The 27,965-nt window shown below is 31.3% G+C and overlaps 1 protein-coding gene across 1 annotated transcript; it reads right to left on the minus strand.

Moving 5' to 3' along the window:
* Nucleotides 1-3,682: 3,682 nt before the first annotated feature.
* LOC149897493 (facilitated trehalose transporter Tret1-2 homolog) lies at nt 3,683-26,671 on the minus strand. Its single transcript, XM_090116316.1, has 7 exons — nt 26,512-26,671; nt 11,787-12,016; nt 11,118-11,441; nt 10,049-10,184; nt 5,109-5,332; nt 4,471-4,656; nt 3,683-4,006 (listed from the first exon to the last, which is right to left on the minus strand). Exons 1-7 carry the CDS (start codon nt 26,582-26,584, stop codon nt 3,752-3,754), a joined length of 1,428 nt encoding a protein of 475 aa, XP_089972442.1. The 5' UTR covers nt 26,585-26,671; the 3' UTR covers nt 3,683-3,751.
* Nucleotides 26,672-27,965: the final 1,294 nt, after the last annotated feature.

Here is a 27,965-nt window from a genome sequence, read left to right on the forward strand (position 1 = left end):
TTATTAATTTATGATGATTTTTATTCACAAGTAATCAATGCATTCGATTCTAGATGTCAGATTTCGATTTTTAGAGTAACGTCTCTGGTATTTAAAAAGAAAAAAGGTTTATTGACACAAAATTGTAGCGACGTCAGTTCTTCAATTCAGAAATTGTTTATTATGTTTAGAATGGTTTATCAGTAAAATGAAATCTTAAAATTACTTGTATCGGTCATTATTATTATAAATATGTGGTCGTAATTGAAAAAAGTTAAGCAAATGTGCAGTTCTAACAAAACGAATATCATGTTATTCTATGTTGTCGTTACTAGGTTACGTTGTTGAATTTTGTTGAACTGTCAAATGTTGCCTATTAAAATGGCTCTACTATAATACACTAATCGGTAATTAATATAAAAATAAGGTTATTTGATATTTAATTTTCGCCTAAAGACTGATTTTAACACCAAAATTATTCCACCGATTCTAAAAATGTCCAAAAACTAACAAAATTTGAAGCCACGGTTATTTTATGTTTTTTTTTTTTTATTGATATATTATTTTTTTGCATCCAAAATAGTTGTAATATTTATAACTGTTTACATGTAGGTAAAGCTGGATCTAAAAATCTTTATTAAAATCAATTTAATCCGTCAGTCCTCGGATCACAGACACAATAGAAAATCTATTGTGTCTCGGCCCGATCGGGCCGCTCGGTGGTCAATGGGTTAAAACGGAAATTGCAAAAATGTTTCTTTTTCAAAATACCATTATAAGCATTTCGTATATTTTACAAAATAAATGAAATCAAATTGAAATCAAATCAAATCAATCAAGTTATGCGGTTTCATGTTCATTTTATTATGTACTTAGGCTCCCTATACTTATAGATATAAGTTTATTATCTCTGGTACACTCAAGTGAAACAATGTACTTATGTTTTTGTCTATGTTTTATTGTTTTTAATTTTTAGCTTTTAAGTCATGTCATATCATTTTATGTGCAATATAAAAACTTCTTGCCGTGATGTGTGATTCTTTTTCTTATTAACCATAAATATATAGAATGGAATGGATAGTCTATGGTTTAATATTATAATGTTCAATGTTATCTCTTTCTAGAAACTATTCCATTCTCTATGGTTATGGAATTATCGTTTCAATCCAAAGTGTATAGATATAATTAGGCTAAGTTAAATGTTACTTAATTTTACTTATACGGACTTGGATGAAAAACTTGGATATACTTACTTAATTATGGAATAAGGGGAGAAAATGTCCATACCAGAGGGTCTGATTTTATATTTATTTCATCGAGTTAAGATGGATGACGATTTTCAATCGTCAATTGTCTTTTCCATAGCTTGATTATCGTCTTTTTTGACAACTTTGGAACAATCATTCCTAATGTAGAAATAACTTCGATAACTTTTTGTATATTTTTTAATTGCTATGAATGCATTTTTTCAGTCCCACTGGTATGCATAACATGGAAAAAAGACAAAACACACTTAACACAGATTCTTCAATTTGTATCAAAAATGTAGAGCAAAAACTGCGCATTATTTTAGCGCCATTTTTTGCTCACACATTATCTAGTTTGTATTATCTGTGACACGATATTGTTATAAAAAAAACTACATACAGTTTTTTATACGTCGATTCTCTTCATAAAAATGTACCATTTGCAGAAATATAGTAGGAAAAAAGAACGTATTTTGAAATTGCTCTTTTTATACCGTGATAGATTTCATACTGTTTAGTATAGAGTAGGTAAGGGATTACTACTATTGATAGGTTGCGGCACAAAAAAAATAATTTCTCTATGGTAACATTTTTGTATACGTCGTCACGTGTATTTGTATATTATTATGACATGTAATCGTGTATAAAGCTTGGGGAGCCATCTTGGTTTGGGTTTGACGTTTGGTCGTAACATAGATTATAGATTCGCTGTTATCATCAGAGAATGGTAGTTACGTATTGCATTATTCTAGTCGGAAAATGAAATTACATTCTGTTACGAAGAAATTTATTGAAATTTTTGCAAAAGCTTTTGTAAACGTAATTAAATTTTAAGTTTCTTTCATACTACATCACTTAAAAGCGTTCTCATTTCATTTTTCGCGTAGTAAATACGTATTCCTAGTCGGAGAACGTTTTGAGAAGGTTGTGATCGCAACTAGATACCATAAACTAAACTAATACGAGGTACCATAGACTGTATACCATAGACAAACCAAGATGGCGCCCCTCAATGAGACTTGTAACCTATTATTGTATTGTAAGGACTGTGTCACTGCAATTATAAACATTCCATTGCTTGTGAGTTTGATTTTTATTCATCCCTTTTTTCACCCGTTCCTCTTCTTAAACCGGCTTCTCACCTACCTGCAGCAGGGGCAATTTTGAAATTGGACCCTTATTTGTGATGTGTATAGCCTATAAAGCAGGGGAAATTTACAGAACAACTGGAATTGCTCTGACCAACCGAGATTGTTCCAATATTACCCCTGCGGCAGTTACGTGAGTAGCCGGCCTTATTTATAACGAAAGCAACACCTTTGAATACAATGGTTATAGTCTAAAACCATGTATGTATATCCTCCTTCCATCCTCACAAACTTTCGCATTTATATTATTAGTAGGATAGAATTTATTTACCAAAGAGTGAATTAATTTCATTGCCAGTCAAAAAAATTAATATATCTCCGTGTGAGAAAAGAAACACAAATGATATTAATAAATAAATATATTTCAAACAATTGCTTAAATCTAATTTACAATTATCTAAACTCGATGTCTAACATAAATAAGTATACAATGGTTTCGTCTTATGACAATTATTACTACACTAAATTAATTAATAACTACAAAAATAAAATTAATAATAAAAAATAAAATATTGTTTGTCACAAATTAAGTTTAATTTAGATAAAAAATATTCTTAATGAAGAAATACAGTCTCTGATATAAAAATAACACAAAATTAATATATGCATTTAATGCTCGAGATACTAAATTTTACAATTATTTGACTGGCTTATGATGTTATTCTATCCTAATTTTGTCTTTAAATACTAACCTATGGCACAGTTTGCATTTTGTTGTTAATCATACAAGTACAATAATTAATTCTGTCTATATTTTTTATTGAATGCCAAAAAAATGATATAATAATTAATAAATAGTATAGAGAGGTATATAGAGAAAAACTATGAGGTTCAATGGTTTAGAAAATTTAGGCTTATGATGTTTTTTTTATTCCTACACTTTTTTATGTAATATTTTCATCTATTATTCATGTAAGTAGGACAATAAAAAACATTCTCACTGAAATCTAATGCCTAGGACTTTATCTATATTACTAATTCATACTATATAGAGTAAAAGTTTTAAACTTTGTATGTTTCTAGAGGGTCTATTCTTCGGAAATACTGATCCGATTATGAAAATTGTTTCACTAACTGCACTATTCGGGAGTAAATGCTATTTTTCCCGGGGCAATTGCTAATATAGCTAAAAAGCCCTGCAAATGGCTAGCACAGTTCAATTCAAACTTAATTGCGGTTCGCAAGTTAGCGAATGCACGAGCGCGCAGGTATCCGACCCTAAACGTTCCGATAATATCTAAAATTGTTTTCTGCACATTATCGTTCGATGTTCCGAATGAATTCCGAGTTCAATGAGTTCCGTTGAATCGTACTATACCTATAACGCCATGATCATAGTATGGGCAAAATGATCAACATTAATTATAATTGATTGCATTACATCCTAGTGACAGCAGCTTCTTCATCTTTCTCCTTGCCTCGTAGTTCCTCGTAGATCTCTTCTATTGTCTTCATCTTGGTTTCCGGGACACACCAGAAGATATACACCGTGCTGACGAGGCAAACTGCTGCGAAGATCCAGAATATGAGGTACAGGCCCACTGTGGTGGCCAGGGGATGGAACACCCTTAGCTGTACGGAGACTAGACCGCTTGTGAACGCTATCACGATTGATGTCACGGTACCACGGTGCTGGAAAAAGATTGCGTATTATTATTAAATAATGGATGATGAAGATAATAAAATAAGCACGTCATTTTAAACAGAAATTATCTGCTTATAATTTCGTTATTAAATGCGTACTTTTACACACTGCTATACCTAGCTAAGTAGGTATTCACATTATAAAATACATAGGTACAAACTACAAAGTATGCTATTGTTTTAGAATGTTCATAAACTAGGCCAATTTATTAAATGGTTAGCTACACAGATCCCTTACATTTTTTACGCCAAAGTTTTTCAAACTTAAGTTGTTAGTTAAATAGGTCTATAATTGGACGGATCAGAGCGATCACCTTTTTTGGGATTGGGATGCACTAATGACTAAAGCATCTATTTAATTCTGCTGCAATTGAAAGGGAGAGATGGGATGATGGATGAGAGATATTTTTAGTAGCGTCTTGTAAAATGACACGTAGTTCGATAATACTTACTTGGAACGAGAACATCTCGGTCATAACAACGAACGGCACGGGCTGCAGGCCGGCCGCATCGCAGTAGATGCACAGACACAGCGCGCTCACCGGCAGCCACGCGACCAGCGTCGTGTGCGCGAAGAACCACCCGCCTAGCACTGTTAGTGCCAGCCCTGATACTAGGCAGGTTGTTCCTAGTAGGGGCTGGAAAAGCAAATAAATAAATAAAAGATGTAAATCGGGGCATAAAGTATAGCTTGTGAGTAATGAGGTCGCGAAAATAAATAAATTGGGGCATAAAGTACCTACCTACAGAGTAGCTATAGAAAATTAGCTGCCCGTTTTATGAGTGATGTGAGGTGATGAATATAGCTTTCTTAATAATTATTGTACCTAAGTATGATACGTAAACTAATGTAACTAAATATGTTTTGTACACACGTATCTAAAGTCCAACTACTCAATTATGCAAAACAATACTGAAAACATCCCTAATAATTGAATTACTACAACAGCTATAATTTCTCAAAACTTCACTAAAAAGTTATAGAATCACTAACACATAACAGATCTTCATCAACATAATAATATGGTAATAAATTTCGCTTAAAGGTAATAAATTTCGCTTTCGCTTCACCAAATCACAAGAAACATACCTTCCGTCCAGTCCTCTCCACTAAGCTCGACGCAGTACAGGACCCGATCATTTGCACAGCGCCCAACACCGCAGCTTGCTGGTTAGGAGTCAGCACCCATCCACCGCTCGACTCCTTGAAGATCATGGACGCAAAGTGCAGTACTGCCAGACAGCCACATAGCTCCCGGGCGAGCGTGATGATTAGTGTGATTCGGAACGCTCGGAATATGCACTTGTCTGATACTGAAAATGTTCTTTATTTATTTATATTTTGTAGTACTAGAGTTATTGTTTGAATCCATTACTTCTGTGAATAAGACGATGTGCTAACAAGAGACATAAATATCGTTGTTGTTTATTTTTAACTTCATTAGCTAATAAGTTTGATAGTTGTCTTTTTTTTTACTCTAGGTACCTAGAAAAAAAAATGTGTGCGTGTGCTAGTGTACACACGTAAGAAGTGAAACTTCTTTATGACCTTATTTTTCAAAAAATAATTTACTATAGGTATCTAAGCAACTTTACAGAAATACGTCGAATCACGCGTGGTAGGGATAAGAAAAAGATGACGCGTAACGGAAAAATGTCACACGTAACGAAAAAATGTTACACTAAATTTTTTTCCAACCCCGATAAAGAAGTTTCACTTCAAATACAACACAGTACAGATTAAATAATATCAACATACAAATCATATACCAACGTTGCAGGCACAGAACAGGTTGCAGGAAAGGTTGTAGGTATCTATTTATACTAAGTCCACATTCAATAATTAATTTATGAATGAAAAACTTTTATAAAACAAAAAAGAGACAAATTTATTACATTCCTATGTGATAATGTAGTGATAATAAAAGCTCTTAGCTACAAATGCATAACAACTTATTTGAATTTTGATAATTTTTATTACATAATCCACATAAAATAATCCACATTAGAATCTTGTCTTGTATTCATGAGGAATTTCTTCCGATTTAAGTAAGCCGTGAACTGGTTTTATTTTAAGAAATAGGTACATTTTCCTAGACATTGATAAAAAATTGTCTATCTATAAGAAGATTGTTTGAGTATTAAGTATATTTAAAATCTATATTTAAAACTAAGTACCTATATCAAATATCAATTCATATCAGCTCTTATCTAATGCGTAACTACTTAAGAGGCTACTCTACAAGAACTCTACTTCTGCGCGCATTACCTGTTTTGTTTGAACTTTTTTTAACAAAAGCAAGCGTGTGATCACATAATTGAATGAATGAATTAATCATAATTTTAAAGTAATTATAATATTGATTTCAGATAACAGTTAAAAGCTTTTTAAACATTAAATACGTATTACTTAATAGTCGTCTCTTATCATCAACTAGTCCTACCAAGACTATCAGAAAATTAAACCAGTCGTTACTATGTAACATCTCATAACCGAAGAAACACGGTTTACGGTAAACCGATAATCCCACAGAACAGTTATGTATACGTTGGCTAGTGGTGGCTACAAACCGGCTCGACGCTACAATCACTTCACTCAGGTGCTCAAACATTGTGACGTGTGTGGCCAGGGACGGATTTGAAGATATATTATCTATGACATTGTATTCAATTTGGATAGAAAATAATCGTTAAGTTATCCTTTTGATTAATAGCTGATCATCGCTTTCTATGTATGTATTCAACTATCAATTCAATTCAACAAAAGTATGTAACTATGGATATAAAATACAGTTGATGAAATTGAACATGTATTGATAAAATAAATGGTGATACAGAGTAAATAAATAAATAAATAAATAAATAAATAAATCTTTATTTGCTCAAATGTGGTTCACAAGTTATTATTTATGGAAAAGTACAGCACATTCGCCAGTTATACTGGCATGCAAACATAATTTCACAGCTCCGCATAATCAGAAAAAAAAATTATTACATAAACATTACATACTTATTATAATTAAGTTCAAAATATACTTATTTATTACACACAAACGAACGATTACACACACGAACAACAAAGAATAACATACATGTCAATATTTATGTTTACAATCCAAAAGGTCCCTTACATTATAAAAATTTTTGCTTAATAGCCACATATAAAGTTTTGTCTTAAACTGTTTTGCGTCAAATTTCTTTAAATCGTCTGGAATATTATTATATATTTTAACACACATAGCATGACAGTTTTTTGAGTACAAAGATGTTCTAGGTTTATGGTCAAGTATCAATCTATCGGGATGACGTAAATTCCCGTACATTTCTTGAGCCGTCGTAAACAATCTTTGATTATTTTTAACAAATTTGCAAATTTCAAATATGTAAAGGCACGGCAAAGTTAATAATTTAAGTTTTATAAAAAGGGGTTTGCATGATTCGAAAGGCCCTACACCACATATAGCTCGGATGCATTTTTTTTGTGATACAAAAGCTTTCTTTATATTTACTCCATTTCCCCATACTATAAGTCCATATCTTAAAATTGATACTACGTATGCGTGGTATGCCGATATTGCTGTCTTTATGTCAGTTATTTTACGAAGACGTCTGAGTACATATATATACTTATTTATTTTATTACATACTTTTTCAATATGAGATGTCCAATTTAAATTCATGTCTATTGTTATGCCTAAGAATTGTGTTTCATGAGTTTTATTTATTATTATATTGTTATGTTCTAGTTTTAAGTCAGATCTAGGTTTATTTAAGAATTGAATAAAATTTGTTTTATTTAGGTTAAAATTGAGATTGTTCAAGGTCAGCCAATTAATTAAATAGTCAATATTATAATTTATGTCACGTTGGTAATTTATATGGTCAAAATTTTTAATGTCTGTTTTAAAGATTATGGATATATCGTCAGCAAATAAGATTATCTTGTTGTCCGAAACATCGATTAAGTCATTTATATAAACAAGAAATAGAATTGGCCCTAGTACAGAACCTTGCGGTACTCCATATTCGTTGCAAATGAGATTAGATTGGTACGACTGTTGTTCTTTATTTTTATTTGTTTTTGTGATTACAACACATTGTTTTCTATTTTCTAGGTAAGTACGAAACCACTCTAACACAATACCACGTATACCATATATTTCCAGCTTTTCTAATAATATGCTGTGACACACTCTGTCAAAAGCTTTGGACATGTCAAAAAATATAGCAGTTGTCATAAATTTTAAGTCAATATTTTTAATAATACAATGAGTCAGAGAATATAATGCATTGTTCGTAGATTTATTTTTCTGAAATGCGTATTGATCATTTTTAATTATATTATGTTTATTTAAAAATTCATTAAGGCGAAGACTCATGCATTTCTCAAAAATTTTTGCGAATATTGATATAAGTGTGATTGGTCTGTAATTTTCCATCACACGTTTATCTCCCTTCTTAAATAAGGGTCGAACTATGGAGATTTTGAGGGCATTTGGATAACATCCACTTAAAAAAGACATGTTTATCAAATGCGTTAATATATGAACTATTTCTACAGCGCATTTTTTTATAATTTTCGTACAAACCTCATCGTAACCTACAGAGTTTGTATTATTTAAGGCTAATATTTGTTTCATAACTTCATTTTCATTCATGGGTCTAAGAAACATTGACGATGGATTTTTGTGTGTGTTTTTTATTTTGGAACCATAACAAGAATTTGGTGTGGGCTTACCAATATTAACAAAAAAACTATTAAATTGTGTCGATATTTTGGCTGGGTCAGATAATGTTTCGGATCCTATATCTATTTTATCTATATCAGATGACTTATTATGGGAATTTAGTTCATTCTTTATAAGTTTCCATGATGATTTGCATTTGTTTTGGCTGTTAGAAATATAAGCAATATTAGAAAGCTTTTGAGCTTTATATATGCACTTGCGTAAAATTTTAGAATAAGTTAAGTATTTAGATTTATAATTTATATTTGATTTATTATTATAATAGCAATATCTTAGATTTCTCTTATTTCTACAGCTGATCTTTAATCCTTCACTAATCCATTTTGTATTATTAATCTTACCCAAATTAATTTTTATAAGAGGAAAACACAATTTATATAAAAGACAAAAAAGGTCATGAAAACTTTGAAAGGCTGTATTTAGATCATTTTCTTTATAAATATCATAAAATGTTAAACTATTAAGGTAATTTTTAAATTTGCTAATGTATTCTGTGCTAAAGTCTCTTTTATAGATGGTCAATCTAGATTTGTGCTGTTGCCTGTGATTATAATTAACTTGAAATTTCAGCAATTGAGCAGTGTTGTGGTCAGATAGATATAGGGGAATAATATAGACGTGATGTTGAGAAAATCTACCTCTAATACACAGAGTACCTATTCATTTATTTATTGCCATTATATTAGAATATCGATCTAATAGTTAACCGTACTTACGCTTGTTGGACAAGCCTTATTTTAAGACATGAATAATTAATGAGATGGTCAAAAAATCACAATGCTCTTTAAATAAATCGTACAATTTAAATTATATTTTTATAATCAAATAGGTACAAATAGAGGTGAAAATTTTCTCTAGATAAACCAAAATACATAAAAACAAAATAAAACATTGCCATTACTTTGCCCCCAATACAGGGCCCAGCTGATGGCCTCAAATCCCGCCCTGTCGGTCGTTACAGCTCAAACACTCGACCATTCGTTACTCGACGCTATGGAAACGAATTGTTAGCATCCACTTTGACGTCCCGTTAGCAATAGTTTACTTTATGTTACTTGTATCTGTATAGGTTGTGAATATTCATATTATTTCATAGATGTGACACAATTTAGTAATTTTGTACCAAGTAAAAGTGGAAGCACTACCTATACTGCTAATCAGAATAATATAATTAATAAATTATACGATGTAATACTCAGATCATTTTCACGTTGAACATAAATTGTTATATCGAATACTGTATGTTTTGAAAAGTTGTACAAAAAATATTTAGAATACTTACATATAGTTTTAAAGGATGTGAAGAAGTTTCCAGACTTGCTTTGCTCCAATTCCATCAACAACAACTGCAATTCACTTTCAATGGATGCATCCGTTACTTGTTTACACCGAAGCCACGCCAACACATCACGCGCCTCCTAGAGGCAGGAACATAGAGGCATTAAAATAATATACGAAACCGTTTAATCTATGGTCTATGAAATATTATATTACGCTTAACTGAAAGTTCTTGTGGTATGTTAAGTGAATATCAATTAAAGTTAAGACATGTTCATGGTTATCAAAATTTATCTGTGGTTTTAGAGACGTGGAACGTCGTGTGTGGTAATGGCATGATTACACTGATAGGTATATGTTAATTTAAAATGAATAAAAACACTTATTTTAACTTAAAGCTCTGTCGTTAGCTACTTGGTACTTAAAACTTTGATATCTAGACTTTACATTTTAGGTTTTTGGTATACAGTATTAAGTGCTTATACAGAAGAAAAAGCTAGAACGATTGTCCTCGATACGAAACAAGGTTAAGCAACCCCTTATAAATGAGTATGTAAATACAAGATAGTTCGGTTGTTTGCTTAGGCACGGGTTTAACCTGCTAAGTACCAAATACATAATAATTTAGTGAACATTTCATCGTAAAAATAAGGTAGTAACTAAATTAATGGCCTATCGACTAACGTTGAGTACATCTTATAAACTCGATTGATTTTTTTTTTCAACTGTGATGCCCATATCTTGTTGGACTCTCACTTTCAAGCTGTTATCGCATTCTAAAAATAAAACTAACCGGATTATAGCTTGTACTCGAGCTTAATATAGCTTTTACTGGATTTTGGATTTTACGCAAATTATAATAAATCAATATTATATAAACCTATGATATAATTAATAAAAAAAAATTAAAATATTCTTCTTTAACGAGACTCAATAATATTTGAATAATACCGCTTAAAAGAACAAACTACTTATCTCACTCATGAATATTTACCTAATTACGTTTTTTTTAACATTCGCTTTATTTATTCTATCGCTTTTGCTTCGTTTTACATTTAATAACTATTCCTTACCTCTTCTTTCCCAGACTTCAACATATAAGACGGAGTCTCTGGCATGATCGGGAACACAAGCAAATGAATGAGCGGTACAGCCAGAAGAATCCACAGCGTAGCCTGGTAGCAAAGATATTCGCCCAGAAGAAACACAACAAGGTTTCCCAGATTCTGCGACAGAACTACCAGACTTCCCAACGTCCCTCTAATCGAGTCTTCGCTTATTTCTTTGATGTATAATGGTGTGACGACATAGGACCCGCTGACTCCCATACCCACTACGGCCCTGGCGGCTATTAGGGCCCAGGTTTCTGTTGAATACAGTTTGAGGCCCCAGCAAATCTATAAAGATTATGAAATAATTTGTTAGTAAATAGTAACGACATTTGTTAATAAAAATAAATATGTTTTAAATAAGCTATTGTCTTTTATTTCTAACTTCAACTGCAAACTAAAGATCCTTAAAAATAAGTTCTAGACGGAAACTATTTTTAAATTCGTTTTGTTGATAAACCGCAACAAACATACAGGCAATTAACTAGCATACAAACAATAAAATTTGCTTGGCTTTACATTCTTTATTAAAGTTGTGTTTGTACGCAATATAAACCGACATTTCGATTTAAATCTAGAAACTAATAATATAAAGAGGAATTTAATTGTCTGTTCATCACTCAAAATACTCACAGCCATAGAAAAAGAAGTGAGCATCAACGCTTTCTTTCTCCCAAAGTTATCGACTATGTACCCAAAGAGGAACACAGCCGGGGTACCCACAAGGTAGGGTACAGATGCCATCCAAGAGATCACGTCAGGGTGCACAGGCGTGTCTGCTGGGCCGTCTTCTGACATGAGCCGGGGGCCCATAGGGGACATCCAGCCGATGGCTGTTCCGTAAGAGAAAACTGGTAACACCACTGCAAAAAATATCTCAATTTTATTTTGGCTAAAAAGTTAAAACAGTAGATAACAAATTAGTCTTATTTTATTTTTTGTTTCTTATTATTATCTTGTTTTATATTTACATCATTCAAATTAATTAATAACATGTTAAATGTGCGATTTATTTATATTTTTCTTGTTTCTTTTAATTTATTTAAAAAATAATGAATTAACGTTTGGCATTTGTAGGTAACTAATTTATAGCAAATCTATAAGTACCAATATAAATGTACGAATATTACAATAAAGTTCTTAAACTTATTTCTAAAAACATACACCTCAATACATACAACCTACTCTATATCTATAAATCTTCTAGAATTATCTATCACTGAAAACTGCATAGAAACCCCTAAGTATTACTATGTAATCATACACGCATCATAGGACATCCGACACTCATGACGTCACAATTCATTGCATAACAATCGCAAGCAATTAATACAATTGAACTGAATAAAGGACAATGTTCATTGCCAATGAACCCTGGGTCCTTGAAGTGCACTCTTGAACTATGAAAGATATTTTTACCTCTTCAGTGATTTGTATAATTAAAACGTAGACAGTAGACATACCGAATCAAAAAGCAATTTCTAAAGAGAAGATATACTTATCTTCTCTTTAGAAATTGATCATTTTCTGTTAGAAAATGACTATAACAAGTAAGTAAACGGATCCTAAAAGAATTGACTCTTCAGATTCTTAATTAATAAAATCATAGTCCCCAATGTACGTGTCTATGTCCATATTACTGCGACATGAACATACATATTTATGGTGCTAGTTTTAAAACCCTTAAAGAGAGAATAAAACACGACAAATTTAATAACAACAACAATAAAATATCCCCACAAAATAGGCACCATTAAACACTTAAATTGAAATGTAGTCACAAAGTAACCCATGTTAACGTTTACACGCTCCCTCGTTTCAGAGAAGAATTGATTCGAGAACTTACGAACAATTGTTCATAATATAAAGATCACATTACAATGCATTTCAATTAATTGATACCACAACAATGTTACATTTCTTTGTCAAAATTTAATATACTGCGTTAGATTTGCATATGTGGAGATATTTCGGAAATTTGTGATTTGGATAGTTTCATAAGTATCGTGAAGTTATTGTTAGAAAAAGTACAGGTTTGATAATAGCATTCATTTTTATTTACTCAATCACAAGTGTTGTTAATTTCAATACTTACTCTTTCGAAATTCATAGGTATATATTTTTATGGGTAGAGTTTTAGATTGATAGTTTAAAAGTAAAGGAACAATAATCATCATCATCATCATCATCACCAGCCTTTGTTCGTCCACTGCTGGACGAAGGCCTCTTCCAATGCACGCCACTGAGCCCCATCAAATTTTGCAACGCTTGGTAAAAAAAGGTTAAATCTGAATTTATTAGGTAGTTATACCTATATTTTTTTTAAAGTATGCCTATGTCTTATTCCGGGTCTTCAGCTACCTACATACCAAATACATGTTAATCGGTTCAGTAGTTTTTACATGAACGAATAACAGTCCTAACATCCATCCATCCATTCATTCATCCATCCTCAATAACTTTCGCGTTAATAATAGTACTAGGACTAGGACTAGGACAAGGATTGTTCAAAAGCAATTAAACTCTACCAACTTGGTACTTGAAACACATGAGCTTTAAAAATACTGCGCATATGTCGTATTTTCATAATTAAAGGCGGTCAAAGTTCCTAAATCATAATGAATCGCAAAACAAATTAATCAATCGTGTTGTACCTTGTAATCGTATAACGGAATCAATGTTTATGTTTGGTACGATAACAAATTAGGTATTTGACTCTGACCTCAATTAATTAATTCATCTATTTTTCTTACGTTTTTGTTTACAATCTATAAGTTAAAATTTCTATTAGGGAAAGCGTGTGTGACCTCAATGCATACTTTCGCAAAAATTTGTCGTGGTTTTTTTCATTTCAATACGTGTTGACAAATTAAAAACAATTTTTTTTTTTTTATTTATTATTAAACATACATACATACAATTACAATTACAATTTATTACAATATACAATTAATATTCATGTAAAATTATATAATTATATAAATAAAAGGCTACCAAAACAATTTATACAAGCCAATGTTTCCCTAGCTAGGTTACTGGGCAACCTGTGTTTAGGAGAAACAGCTTGCCTCTAAAATAAATTCACAAAAAGCCTCTTAGCAAATACTTAATTATAATTAAAATTGGTTAGAATAGAGAGTAGAGAAAAAAAAAAATGTATAGTGAGAATGCTGGTGTGTCGTATGAAACTGTATCGTATGAAAGTATATATATTTGTGCGTGTAAGTGTGTGTGTGTGTGAGTGTGTGTGTGTGTGTGTGTGTGTGTGTGTGTGTGTGTGTCTGAAATATTATATTGTATTTAAGCAAGAGTCACGTTTACACTTTAAGCCAGTATCTCAAGAAGTTGTTCTGTCTCGTCATAAGTTTTTCCTAATAGAAAGACGCGTACGGTTAATTTACATTTAGAATACGGTAAGGCATAGATGCTAAGACTATCATTAATTTTGTTATACAAATAGGGTCCGAGGAAGTAAAAGAACCTCTTGGTGAACCTGCTATATGGCCGAGGAACAGTGCAGATTTTGTTCTTTCGTCGAAACGAGATTGTAACTAGAGGTGTTAATCGGTGTTGTAAAATAATAGTCTGTAAAATAAAATGTTGTCTAACGGTGAGAACCTTCCAATCTTTGTACAGGTCGGTTGTACAATACTGCATAGGTTTAAACGTGGAGACTTTCATAACTGCTCTTTGAGCCACCTCGAGGGGCTTCAGTATGGTTTTTGCGGCACCTCCCCAACATACAATACAGTATGTGACAATAGATTCGCACAAGGCATAGTAGACGGTGCGTAGAACGGCAGTGTTCGTGACGTGTCTCAAATTTTTAAAAATATAAATAAGTTTTCTGACCCTAGTTGTTAGGAGACCAATATGAGTTTTATAATTTAAAAGTTTATCCAGAGTTATGCCCAAGTATCTAATATTATCTACAGAATTAATGGTTGGACAGTGACACAGAGCTGTTGTTGGCATGTGACAGGAGTGAGCTTTTACTGAAATTGGTGTTTGAGGTTGTGACTTTGAAGAAAGAGAAAAGGTTATTACAATACTGGGAATACCTCTTGAGATCTTTCTCGTGTAAATAGTAGAAAACAGTCAGTCTAATCTAGAAAAAACTTGATTTAGGCACTAAAAGAAGCTTTCGACTAAAATGGTCACGACGAGGCAGTATTTAAACATTCCTTGTAAAATATGTTAAATTAATTTAAGACACATTTCTTGGTAGAAAAAAAGGAAATTTGTATTGTAATTTGATGTTGAAACAGGCTTTCAATTTAAAGCGTAATTTTATGAGGTATTGAGTTTAGAGACAGATGCCCCGAACGAAATATATTAACAAAGTAAATATGTATGTACATACTTAGTTAAAAAAATAAAATATCTCAATGATCTCAATACATAAATTATAGAGACTCTACAGTCTACACAAAGAATGTAGTCTAATTAGTAAAAAAAAATTAAATTATTAATCATTTTAATTTTTTGTTCCTTTTAACAGGTGGCTAAGTGAAATCAAAAAACGTCTCTATCTTTAATTCATCACTGAATTTCGTTACAATTTATTAGGGAAAAAAATACTATCAATCTCCCAGTTTTAAAAATTAGCTACATAACTCAGATATGTACGCTTAATTTTATATATTGCTACATTATATTTACTAAATAATCTAATTATTATCATCCCCAATCAGGTATTTAGGCGCAGTAAACGACCATGTCCATTGCCTTGATGTGTCAAACACAGATAACTAATAACTTATCTCATTATGACAGACAATGATAATTTTTCTTAAATTGCGCTTTTTATAAAATAAGCTTTAAAAATAGAATTTAATGCGTCTTTTTTTTCTATGTTGGTTTATAGGCTATAGTTAGCCACAGTGTAAAATACTAGTGGTTAGGGAGCCAGGTGCAAATTGGGTTCATTATTTCCTCTCAAGAGATAATTCGTCAGAAGCATCAGAGTATAGTATTATAAAGCCTCGTGAACGTCAGCTGGCGCTCGGTTGGGGGGGTCAGCGGTTGTAGCCTCCCACGCACGTAGGAAAAAAAAATACATTCATTCATTTCCTCTCAGCTAAAAATTTGTCAAATTGTAGCTAACCCAATATCTCAACGAAAAAAAATAATCAGCTGGTTACAGCATGGTGTATTATACGTCAGCTGGTGTCTCGAACATGAAAAAAAATATATTATTTTCAGTGATTTCCTCTCAAACAAAAATTTACCTGATGATAGCTTATATGTAACTGTGGATAAATATATAAGTCAGCTGGCTGTATCTTGGTGGAAAAACCGTCAGCTGATACTTTGAAACTTATTACATAGGAGTTAGACAGAAGCATCTATTGCCAATTTATATGCATCAGCTGACTAGATTTTCCTCAACTTATTGCTAGCTGATTCTTTTATTTATCGCATCAATATATTAACACTCTCACTCACAAATTTTCATCTGAGAGGAAATGACGATATCTTTAATTATTCGACATTACGCTTCAATATAAGAGTTGAGTTGAAATAAACATTCAGTATCAATATTTTTGAAACGAATAAGTATGTAATCAAATAATTTTATATATTTAAATAATTTAATAATCAATTAGCAATAAATGAACTAGTTACTCGATAAATAATATTTATTATATAAACTTGATAAAAAATTATAATGAGATTTATTCGTTTTTTACATAATTTTTAAATTTAGCACTACTAAACTCTTTAATACTATGAGGAATTCTGCTGTAAAAAAGTATACCTTGGCCCATAAATGAATTTTTAACTTTAGCTAACCGGTAAAATGGCATTTCAATTTTATTTCTGTTCCTTGTGCCATAACGGTGTCTATCTCCTACTCTTGTGTGTAAGTCTGCGTTTTTGTGTACATATAAAATATTATTAAATATATACTGTGATGGTACAGTGAGGATACCAGTATTCTTAAAGAGATCTCTTAGTGAGTCCCTAGCACGTAAATTATATATAGAGCGTATGGCTCTTTTCTGTAATATAAATATAGTTTCTATATCTGCAGCCCTGCCCCATAGCAGAATTCTATAGGACATAATGCTATGAAAGTAGCTAAAATAAACCAATCTAGCCGTGTCTTCATCGGTGAGATGCCTTATTCTTCGAACTGCATATGCAGCTGAGCTGAGCTTAGCAGCGGTGGTGGCAACATGGCCCCCCATTGTAGCTTCTCATCTAGTGTCAAACCAATCACAAGAAAAACAGTAAAATCCACAGGGTATAATACCTCCCCGTTTAAAATAATATCCCTTTTCACCTTTTTTACATTTGGAAGGATAAATTCTACACAATTTGTTTTTTTTTTGCATTTAATAATAAATTATTAGCAGTGAACCAATTGGATATGCGTAAAAGAGCAGAGTTTATTATATTGTTTTTTTTATCGAGTAACTAGTTCATTTATTGCTAATTGATTATTAAATTATTTAAATATATAAAATTATTTGATTACATACTTATTCGTTTCAAAAATATTGATACTGAATGTTTATTTCAACTCAACTCTTATATTGAAGCGTAATGTCGAATAATTAAAGATATCGTCATTTCCTCTCAGATGAAAATTTGTGAGTGAGAGTGTTAATATATTGATGCGATAAATAAAAGAATCAGCTAGCAATAAGTTGAGGAAAATCTAGTCAGCTGATGCATATGTTACGGCTAAAGGTAGGTGAGAACATAAACTTAAGATTAGCCGGCTAAACTTAGGTTTATTTTCGACGAGGTGTTAATGTTAGTTTGTTCTATCTTTAGCCGGCTAAACTTAAGTGTAACCGCAGGCCCGTGGCTAAAAATGTCGGGGTGGGTAGATTTGGTTACTATAATACATGTAAGGAACAGGGCGAGTGTTTTCTGGCACTTCGCCGGCTGCTGCCGCAGCACGCTCGCTGCGCTCGCTCGGCTCGTGCGGGTCTTAAGAGTTCTAACCTAACCTAACCTAGCCACCAGCTTTCTGCCCTGAGTCGGGGTGGGTAGATTTGGTTACTATAATACATGTAAGGAACAGGGCGAGTGTTTTCTGGCACTGTGCGGGCCCCTCAAGCCCTCCACCGGCCCGGCGCTAACCAAATCTACCCACCCCGACATTTTTAGCCACGGGCCTGCGGTTACACTTAAGTTTAGCCGGCTAAAGATAGAACAAACTAACATTAACACCTCGTCGAAAATAAACCTAAGTTTAGCCGGCTAATCTTAAGTTTATGTTCTCACCTACCTTTAGCCGTGACACATATAAATTGGCAATAGATGCTTCTGTCTAACTCCTATGTAATAAGTTTCAAAGTATCAGCTGACGGTTTTGCCACCAAGATACAGCCAGCTGACTTATATATTTATCCACAGTTACATATAAGCTATCATCAGGTAAATTTTTGTTTGAGAGGAAATCACTGAAAATAATATATTTTTTTTCATGTTCGAGACACCAGCTGACGTATAATACACCATGCTGTAACCAGCTGATTATTTTTTTCGTTGAGATATTGGGTTAGCTTATAGCTACAATTTGACAAATTTTTAGCTGAGAGGAAATGAATGAATGTATTTTTTTTTCCTACGTGCGTGGGAGGCTACAACCGCTCACCCCCCCAACCGAGCGCCAGCTGATGTTCACGAGGCTTTATAATACTATACTTTGATGCATTTTACTAATTACCGCTTGAGAGGAACTTGGTCATAAAATCTGCTTCTGGCTCCCGGACCAAGGAAAAAATATCCCATTCTGCAGTCTGCTCCCGTACCATTATTTCCAAAATGGAAAATGATAAAGACGGTCGGTATAATTATAATTTATAAAGTAGGTAACTCTAATTAATTATAATACAATATTCATAAATAATAATAATAAAGTATTTTCTGAGAAGCATCAATCAAGGTCTTATAGACTTCGAATTCCATCTTTAATTCATTGAAATATTTATAAAATAATAGGTCATAAATAAACTTAGGTATACATATTAAAATACTAGCTTTCCGCCCGCGGCTTCTCCCGCATACTTCCCGTTCCCGTGGATTTCCGGGATAAAACCTATCCTATGTGTTAATCCAATTTACCCTCTATATGTGTGTTAAATTTAACTCACTAACTTTCGCATTTATAATATTAGTAGGATAGTAAGATTTTATACTACACCATTCAAACCATAGTATATTTAAAAGACAGAAATTAATTAGTAAAATGCCATTTTTAGCACGTTGAACTCAATTCATTAGACTTTTTGACACAATTCTAAGTCTAGACAATTATCATGGACATAAGTCCAAGAGAGAGCCTCTTGATAGTTAACTTATTGTTAGTTAGTTAGTTAGTTAACTTAAAAAGTTAACTTTTAACTGCGAACTTCACGTAATTTATTTCTAGTATCTATTACCTAAGTAATAATTATTCGAATTTTCGCGGCTTCTAGAGGAATGAACTTAAAACAAGTCTGAATACGGAATATTAAATAGACGAAATGTCATGGTATGGGCCAGAATCGTCAAAAGGTGAATGAATTTTCGCGTCCTTGAATTCTAGACGTGATTCTGGACCGGTTCACATTTCTCTCTTTGTTTATTGCTATGACGCGTCATTTCAATAAAAATTTACATTTTCTTGACTATTTATATGTCATTTTAGAAGTTGCAATGAAAAAGGAATTCGTTCGCTATTTTATAAATATTTGAAATCGATTTTTTATTATGATCTATGTTAATATTAAGATTTAACGTAGTATATGCATAAATGCATAAATTTACGTTAGATGGTGTGTATTTTGACGTATTCTTTTTAATTAACTATAGGTACGTAGGTACATAGCTATATAATTATGTGGACTTTAGTTGGAATTACTGGTGTTAATAATTCCAGGAAATTATAACAGGATAGATTACTTTCAACCTTAGAGCTTTAAGTTAATGCCTAAGCTTTCAACAGTGTCACTCAAATCAATCCAGTTATTTTGAGTACTTAGGTAATTTTGAAATGAGTAAAATCTTCAGGAAGTACCTACTGCCACTGCAATGTTATACAAGTGAAGTTAAATACATTGTTAGGTATAGTTTATTGCTTATTTATGCGTTGTTGAGATTTTGAGATAAGAAAACAACTACTAATGACTACAGGACATTCATGGAACAAGACACATAAAGTTATTAGTTATGTCTTTTTGACATTGTACAACTCTACATTTTATTAACCTAAAAATATATTGCATTTTAAATAACAAACAATCTCAAACAATTCATGTTATCATAATAATAAAACAAAGTAGCAACGTATCAAGACATTTTGAGTTAGGTAGGTACTTAAGAACTAACTTGAAATATGTTTATAAAATTTCTATATATTATTCATTTCGTATTTTAACTAAGTAAGTACCTAATCATAATTTATTCGTTTTTGAATCCTGTAGCCACCACCTGTTTCCTATCTAGATATAAATGTAAGAGAAAAGATCTAGTTACCTATACTATATTATCTATAAATATTATAATTTATGAATTGCGTCGTCGATATCTATATACAGAGTTACTTGTAAAACACCAGCAACCTCGCAGGACAAGAAAGCTAACATCATATTATTCATAAGTAACAACATTTGTTCTACGACTTTTGATAATTTGTTAGATTTTATTTTCATACAAAAATTGATTTGGTGTAATATTCGTAACAGTTTAGTAATTTACTATCTACCTAATAGCAACTCTGTCATTAATGACTTAGACCGAAGATTATTACAGTGTACTAAGTATTCGTTAAAAATATGTACTTTCCTTCGTTCAGTGTACCTAAGAAACATTCATCCAACTAAACAAATTCTCACTTAATAGTAGTTTTAATAAACTACTAAAATCTTATACATAAAAATGAATCGCAAAATGTGTTGGTAAGCGCATAACTCGAGAACGGCTGAACCGATTTCGATAATTATTTTTTTATTATATTCCTTGAAGTACGAGGATGGTTCTTATGTAGAGAAAACGTAAATATGTACCACGGGCGAAGCCGGGGCGGACCGCTAGTACACTATAAAAACAAATTCTCTATATTAAAGCTAATAATGGTGCTATCATTATTACCTTTCTAATATTATAATTAATAATTATTGGTCTTCAACGGAAGCTTTATACTGGAGATAAAATATTTTCCGCTCATTATCCTCCATTTCCTTTTGGAGAAAAAGAAATATACAATAATGGTTTTCCTTCAATCGTTATATCTATTTAGTCTATTTATATCAAAATGGTCGTTACCATGGTTACGGCATCACGCGTGAATAATTGGACAGATTTCGATAATTCGCTTTTAATGATATTGATCATATATTGATACTGTGATTGATACCTTTTGATCTTGATTGATATTAATATTTTGATATTGTCAGAAGATTCTTATGAATGAAGAAATCGGAAAACTCCACGGAGATAGAAAATTCAAGAAACGTTATGTATTATAATCTTCTTATATATAAAAATGAATCGCAAAATGTGTTGGTAAGCGCATAACTCGAGAACGGCTGAACCGATTTCGATAATTCTTTTTTTATTATATTCCTTGAAGTACGAGGATGGTTCTTATGTAGAGAAAACGTAAACATGTACCACGGGCGAAGCCGGGGCGGACCGCTAGTTTATAATATATTATCGAATATGGTTTATACATATATTCTTGAAATTTTAAGAAAATGTTTATCCTTACATTTACACAACTTTATTGCTTATAATAATTATAATTAATTCCATGTATTCTTAGTGTGTTTTATAATTTTACCATGTCTTGTTGTCTTCTTCTGATATGTTTTTTTATTCGTATTTTTAAATAGTTTGTTAAAGTGCACAATAAAGTGTTTTAATTAAATTATTTACACTTAATCACGTGTTGACACGCGAAGACCGCGTTAATTAAAGCTGTTATGTAAGTTATAAATATTTGGTTATTAAATAACTTAAATTCTACTTGTTGAACCTTCCTCGAATCAAATATTTGTTTTTTTGCTTATGGGAATGTTGGGCATTTGTTTGAAAAACGTAATCTTTTATTTTTAAATATCCTTATTTTATAATAAAAGACTGCTTACAGATGTGTCCGCATGGATATAGGTAGGTGGGTAAAAATATAGCCTAATCTTCGCCGAAATCTATATTATCTAGTATCTACATGCAGTACAGTTTTTGTGTCTATATGTATTGTCTATACTCTATAACCTCCGAAACGACGGGACAGATTTTAATAGCTCCATCTTCATAATAACTTAATAAGAACATAGGTACCTAACTAAGACGTTTTACCATAAGCAATAAAGTATTTATTAAATAAAGATAGATTCGTTAAAGATTAGATAGATTTTTGAATTTCGTCTTAAAATACGAATCAACGGTACCTAATTATTGTCTAATCTAACAAATCAATATAGAATTTAAAAGACGCCGATTGAATAAATATTTGGACACCATCTTGACTTTTGTCCGGTTTCTTAAATCGATCCACCTTTTTCTTAAATTTTAATTATTTGTAAATTGTAAGAATCTGTGAAAAAGAAATATAATATACAATATAAATACTATATACATAAATATACATAAATAATATACCTAAATATAATATAAATATAATATACATAAAACATAAAAAAGAAATATAATTTAAATTAGTAGTTTCATAGGAAAATACCTTTCTTTGATCTCTAGAAAATCGCTTCGTCTCTTAAAGATTGTAATAAAAAGAAAAAGTAGGACAATTTGTGTTCGTAAATAGGTATTTAGAAGGGAAAAGAAGCAATAAAATTCCATTTATTTATAAGATAATCATCCTTCAAAAGAATTTGTTACGAAATAAAATTGTCTCAGAGATCTAATAAGTGTCAGTTGTAGTTTTAGCAAATAGATAGGTACAATATTACTCATCTTCTATTTTTTTTTATTACACGGAAAATAGATGTTCAAATACCAACATTAAGAACCACAAATTTCTAAATTTGTTACAGAAATGTATATGATATATATAATTTTACCTTTAAACTTACCTACAATCTGCATACTAATCTATTTGTACCAAACCTTTTAGATTTTTAAACTATTATTATATTGTTAATAAGTATTCAATTGTCTAATTTAATTTATTTCCTTAGCTATGTCGTGATCATGTCTTTACTGATTCATCTGAAAAATTAACGGTAGAGTGAACTAGCATAGTACTCTACCAGTTTTAGTAGAGTAACTGTCATACTGCCACGGTGCTAGCCACTCTACTCTACCAAATTTCAGTACTCTGCTCTACCAATGGTGTCTACATTAGTAAGTAGGATAGTTAGTACTCTACGGACTCTACCGCTCTACTCTACGGTTTACTCTACCTATGTACAGTGGCGATAATAGACATTTTCAAATTCAAATTTTTCGTCATTTTATTCTTACAGTTATAAAAATAATAATAGCAACACGTGCAACTAGATACGTCTAGTTTTTTTATCCTGTTAAAGTACGTATTAGAAGGAAAAGCTTAAGAATGTTATAATGATTGTCAGGCGCCAGTATATGACATAATAATTGAGATAAAAACTTCAAGATTCTCCGTGTATTCATGGTATTGTAATTCATGCGTACACTTTACGCGGAAAGCGCTCTAAAAATAAAAAATAATTATAGACGTTGTTATAGACGTTCTTACTTTAAAGAGCTTGATGAGAAAGTCACTTTTAAATTTTACAAAACATACTTCAAAGCACTTGGAGCCTTGGAGGTGTATCTATTCCATACTTCCACGGATAAAATTGAATTTGCGCATAGTTATGTGTCATTTGATTAGTCTTAAAAATGAAATAGAAGTTTCTGAAGTGAAACTTCTTTAGGCGCGATAAGAGTAAAATTTCAAGGTCGCGTCATGGCAATACCATCACGTCATGGAGTAAGGCGACGATTTTGGTATCTTTGAATCTTGCCAAAGAAGATTCACTTCTGATACGTGTGCCCGGCACACACGCTCTTTTTTAAAAGGTAACTTTGTTGTTCGAAAATCCACGAAGTACAAAATTTTTCATCCAGGCGAGCGATGCCACGGGTGGATAGCTAGTTTATTATATAGCAATGTTTATCATCATCATTTCTTTACTCAAATAAATCCGAGCTTCACAATTCTTAATAAACCTCTGGCTAGCGATGATAATGTCCTCACAGTGCAAAAAAGAACTATCAAGCTTTTTCTCTCGGTCATTATGCTGTGTCATCTTATGAGTTATCATAAGCTTCACTTCTCATTTATAAAAGTATTCATGGTAAACATTTTTTTGCAACAAAGTGGAATCAACATGTTGCAAAAATAAGTGTCAACATGTTGGCAGCACTGTGTTGCATAGTTGATATAATTGTTGGTAGGTACGTAACTTGACATATTTTTGAAGTAGTGGGGAAAGTTTTAGTACAAAGAATTATTACAGGTGTTTTAGTACATTTTTATACGTGCAAGCTACACACAAGTGGGCTACCACTAAATAAACTACGAAAAAGTTATCAAGTAACAAATTACCTACCTACGTGCCGGCAGCTATACGCATGTTGAAAAGTCAGCGAGGAGCGACAACTTTTAAACCAAGTTTTTACTGTTTTAAGCAACATTATTGATCAACTGTTGCTCAACAAAAGTTTACCATATAGGTATAGGAGTCTTGAATAACTTATGAAAACAATCGAACATTAAATTCACTAATACCTTGTTAAATTTCTTTAAGTAATCAATAAAGCTTGTTAAAAAGCAATAAAATACTCTCGCTACGTTTGTCGTAGCTATGAAATATATATTTATCTATAGATTTATCAATCTCAAACATTTTCCATAAGAAGGTGAAACGTGTATACAGATCAATATTTTATCCCATATTTAATCGAAGAAATGTATAAGAAATGTAATTTGTAGGTTCCTTAATTTTGTATAACTACTTAATAGCTGATCCATGTACCACCACCACCATTGATAGAAAAAAGCAAGACAAGTTACAAATATATTCTATATGAAAAAAATATAAAACAACTAGATATGAAATATTCTTTGTAGTTTCAAAATAAAATACGATATCCATTGTCCGCTGGGCATGGCAAAGTAAATGTTTGAAAACACGTGATCTGCTTAAAATATACTTTATTTAAACAGTTTATCGCATAGATAAGAATAAAATGAATTTTAATTTCTAACTGTTATTGGGAGATTTGTTGAGGAAGTCAAATAATATTTCACATTTGTAGAACTTTGTCGCAAAATCTGTTATAAAAACGTCTTCCAAAATTATGAGAAAATTTTGAAATAATTAATCAAAAAAAGCTCTGTTGCTCTATGTTTTGTTTTAAAATTATTTAATAAACTCTTACCTATAAAAAATATTTACGAAAGTTAAATTTTTACGTGAAACATTAAGTAATTAACTTTGAACCGCTTTAATTGGAAATTGTTATTTTTTTTTTTTTAATTTACAGAATATTGATAATGACTCTTGCTGAATTCAGTCAACAGGTAGGCTAGTAGGGTAGTGTAGATAAATACTTGCATTAAAATAATTTTAGGAAAGTTAAAAAAATGTATTCGCACAGATAACATAACTAAATCTACGTATTAATAATCACATAATAGCAATCTATACTAATATTATAAAGAGGAAAGGTTTGTATGTATGTATGTATGGTTTTCAAGCATAAACTACTGGACCGATTTTGATGAAATTTGGCACAGATAATCTTTCGATCCTGAGAAAGAACATAGGGTACCTTTTATTGCGAAATATGTACCACGGGCGAAGCCGGGGCGGACCGCTAGTGGGCAATAAAGATTTTCATGTCGCGTCTTGATCAACAATTTCAATATTTTTGTACTTATGTAAAAGTTTTTTTTTAGGTTGCAATTAAGTTGTGTATGTAAATGATTAGGTACGCTAGCAATCACGCATCATAGAAGGGTTAAATTAAAAAATATTGGTATTGTTTCATAATTCATTCAGAATAAAATAAGACCATCTACATTTTTATTTAATATTTTTAAATGCATATAAATAACACTAATGGCGCTCGTTATTGTAATTTATCTGTGTATAATACCTGCTTTAGAGACATTACTAATAAATTCTAAAAAGGTCATAATGGACAAAACATATTTATAGAAATTATTATATTATTTTTAATTAGTACACATTTTTTTTCTATTTAAAATTATTTTCCATTAAGAATTCACCGAAATAGCACTTTTATTAATTTAAGTTTTTCATACGTTTTCAAAATCACCACAGGCCAAACTTCAAAAATGCACTGAAAATTTATGAAACCGGCTTATCACTTCTAAGCGTTATCCAACACGCAAGTTACTTACTCAGAACAGCCACCATAATTTGATTCACCTTACTGCCCTCTGAGCAGTATTTTTTCACTGTATATTTCAACATTTTCACTTAAAATCACTATAATTTATAAATATAAGTTTATACCGCGGATGCGGGCGCTTAGTGCCGCCGATATTGTACAAATGAGCCGGCCAGCGGTCATGGGTTGACAAATACTAACTATACTTGGCTTTTTTAATATCGTAAGATGGACAGTGTAAGCCCAATGTTTGTATGTGGATAGTTTTTGGTATATTAATGCAAGGCGTTACATAATTTATGGTTTTTGAACGCTTTTATGTAATTTTAAAGGTCATTAATTATAACCTTAAAAGATGTGTATCCAGGAAAATGTCTGCTTGTTGGAATAGATTATAATTTATATATATAGAGTATATATTTTTTTTAAATAGATAATTTGTTTAGAGTACAAATAGGACATCAAAATTGAAGTAAAAATTTCACAGTTTTTTTTTAATATTCATAAGTACTGTGATAACATCTTACGAAGTATGAATCAACTATCCTTCGAAATCAAAAAATGCGCAATATTCCTAATAGGTAGTGTAAAATGTGCTTTTTAGTATTCAAAAAGCGTAGCACAACCGTAGCAAAATGAGTGATCAAAAATATTCTGGTAAATACACCTAGCGCCATCTAGTATTCAATGGAAGTTTTTATAGTTATTACTTCAGTTATAGGAATATAGGTACATCGTAAATCGTAATTGTAAAGGTATTATGCTCAGTCTTGGTCTTATTTTTTTCTAATTCTTAATTTAATTTATTTTGTTTTATTTTCGTTGTTATGTAGGTATGTATTTTATTTCTAACCGACTGCAAAAAAAAGAGGTTCTCAATTCAGCCGGTATATTTCTTTTTATCATATTTGTATAATTTGTTCTGTTAATGTATGTCGTGCTGTCCCTGATGAATAGATGTTACTTTCTTTCTTATTATTCTTAGAAAAAGCCATAAAATAATAATTAATTTAAGTAGGTATGCAATGAAAAAAATGTGAAAGCTTGCATATTTTGACGAATTAGTTACTTTATCATGCCAAAACTACTGGACGGATTTTTATTTAGGTACTGCGGATGAAACCGCGGGTCATAGTTAATTACATAAAAATATGCAGTTTATTGTATTACAGATTATAATATCATCCTTATACATTTTTAAATGTAATAAGTATCTAATATTTTATTGTGATATTACATACATTCTAATACAAAGTTGTTGTTATTTTATATAACTACGTATTTTGTATGAACTTTACGCGAGTCACGACGACATAGTTAATATTTTAGAAATAAAACAGTTTTCATGAATTTTTTAATTTTAATGTTACGGGAATTTTATTTAAGGGGAAAACGTACGTTTGAAAATTTTAAATTTCTAATTGTTTAAGCTCTAAAATTGCTCATATTATTTCGTTTAAAATT

The sequence above is a fragment of the Colias eurytheme genome, chromosome 25 (assembly GCF_061535395.1).
Source record: "Colias eurytheme isolate Ceu_HAF_F1 chromosome 25, ilColEury1 Martin Lab GWU primary, whole genome shotgun sequence".
Classification (NCBI taxonomy): Eukaryota; Metazoa; Arthropoda; class Insecta; order Lepidoptera; family Pieridae; genus Colias; species Colias eurytheme.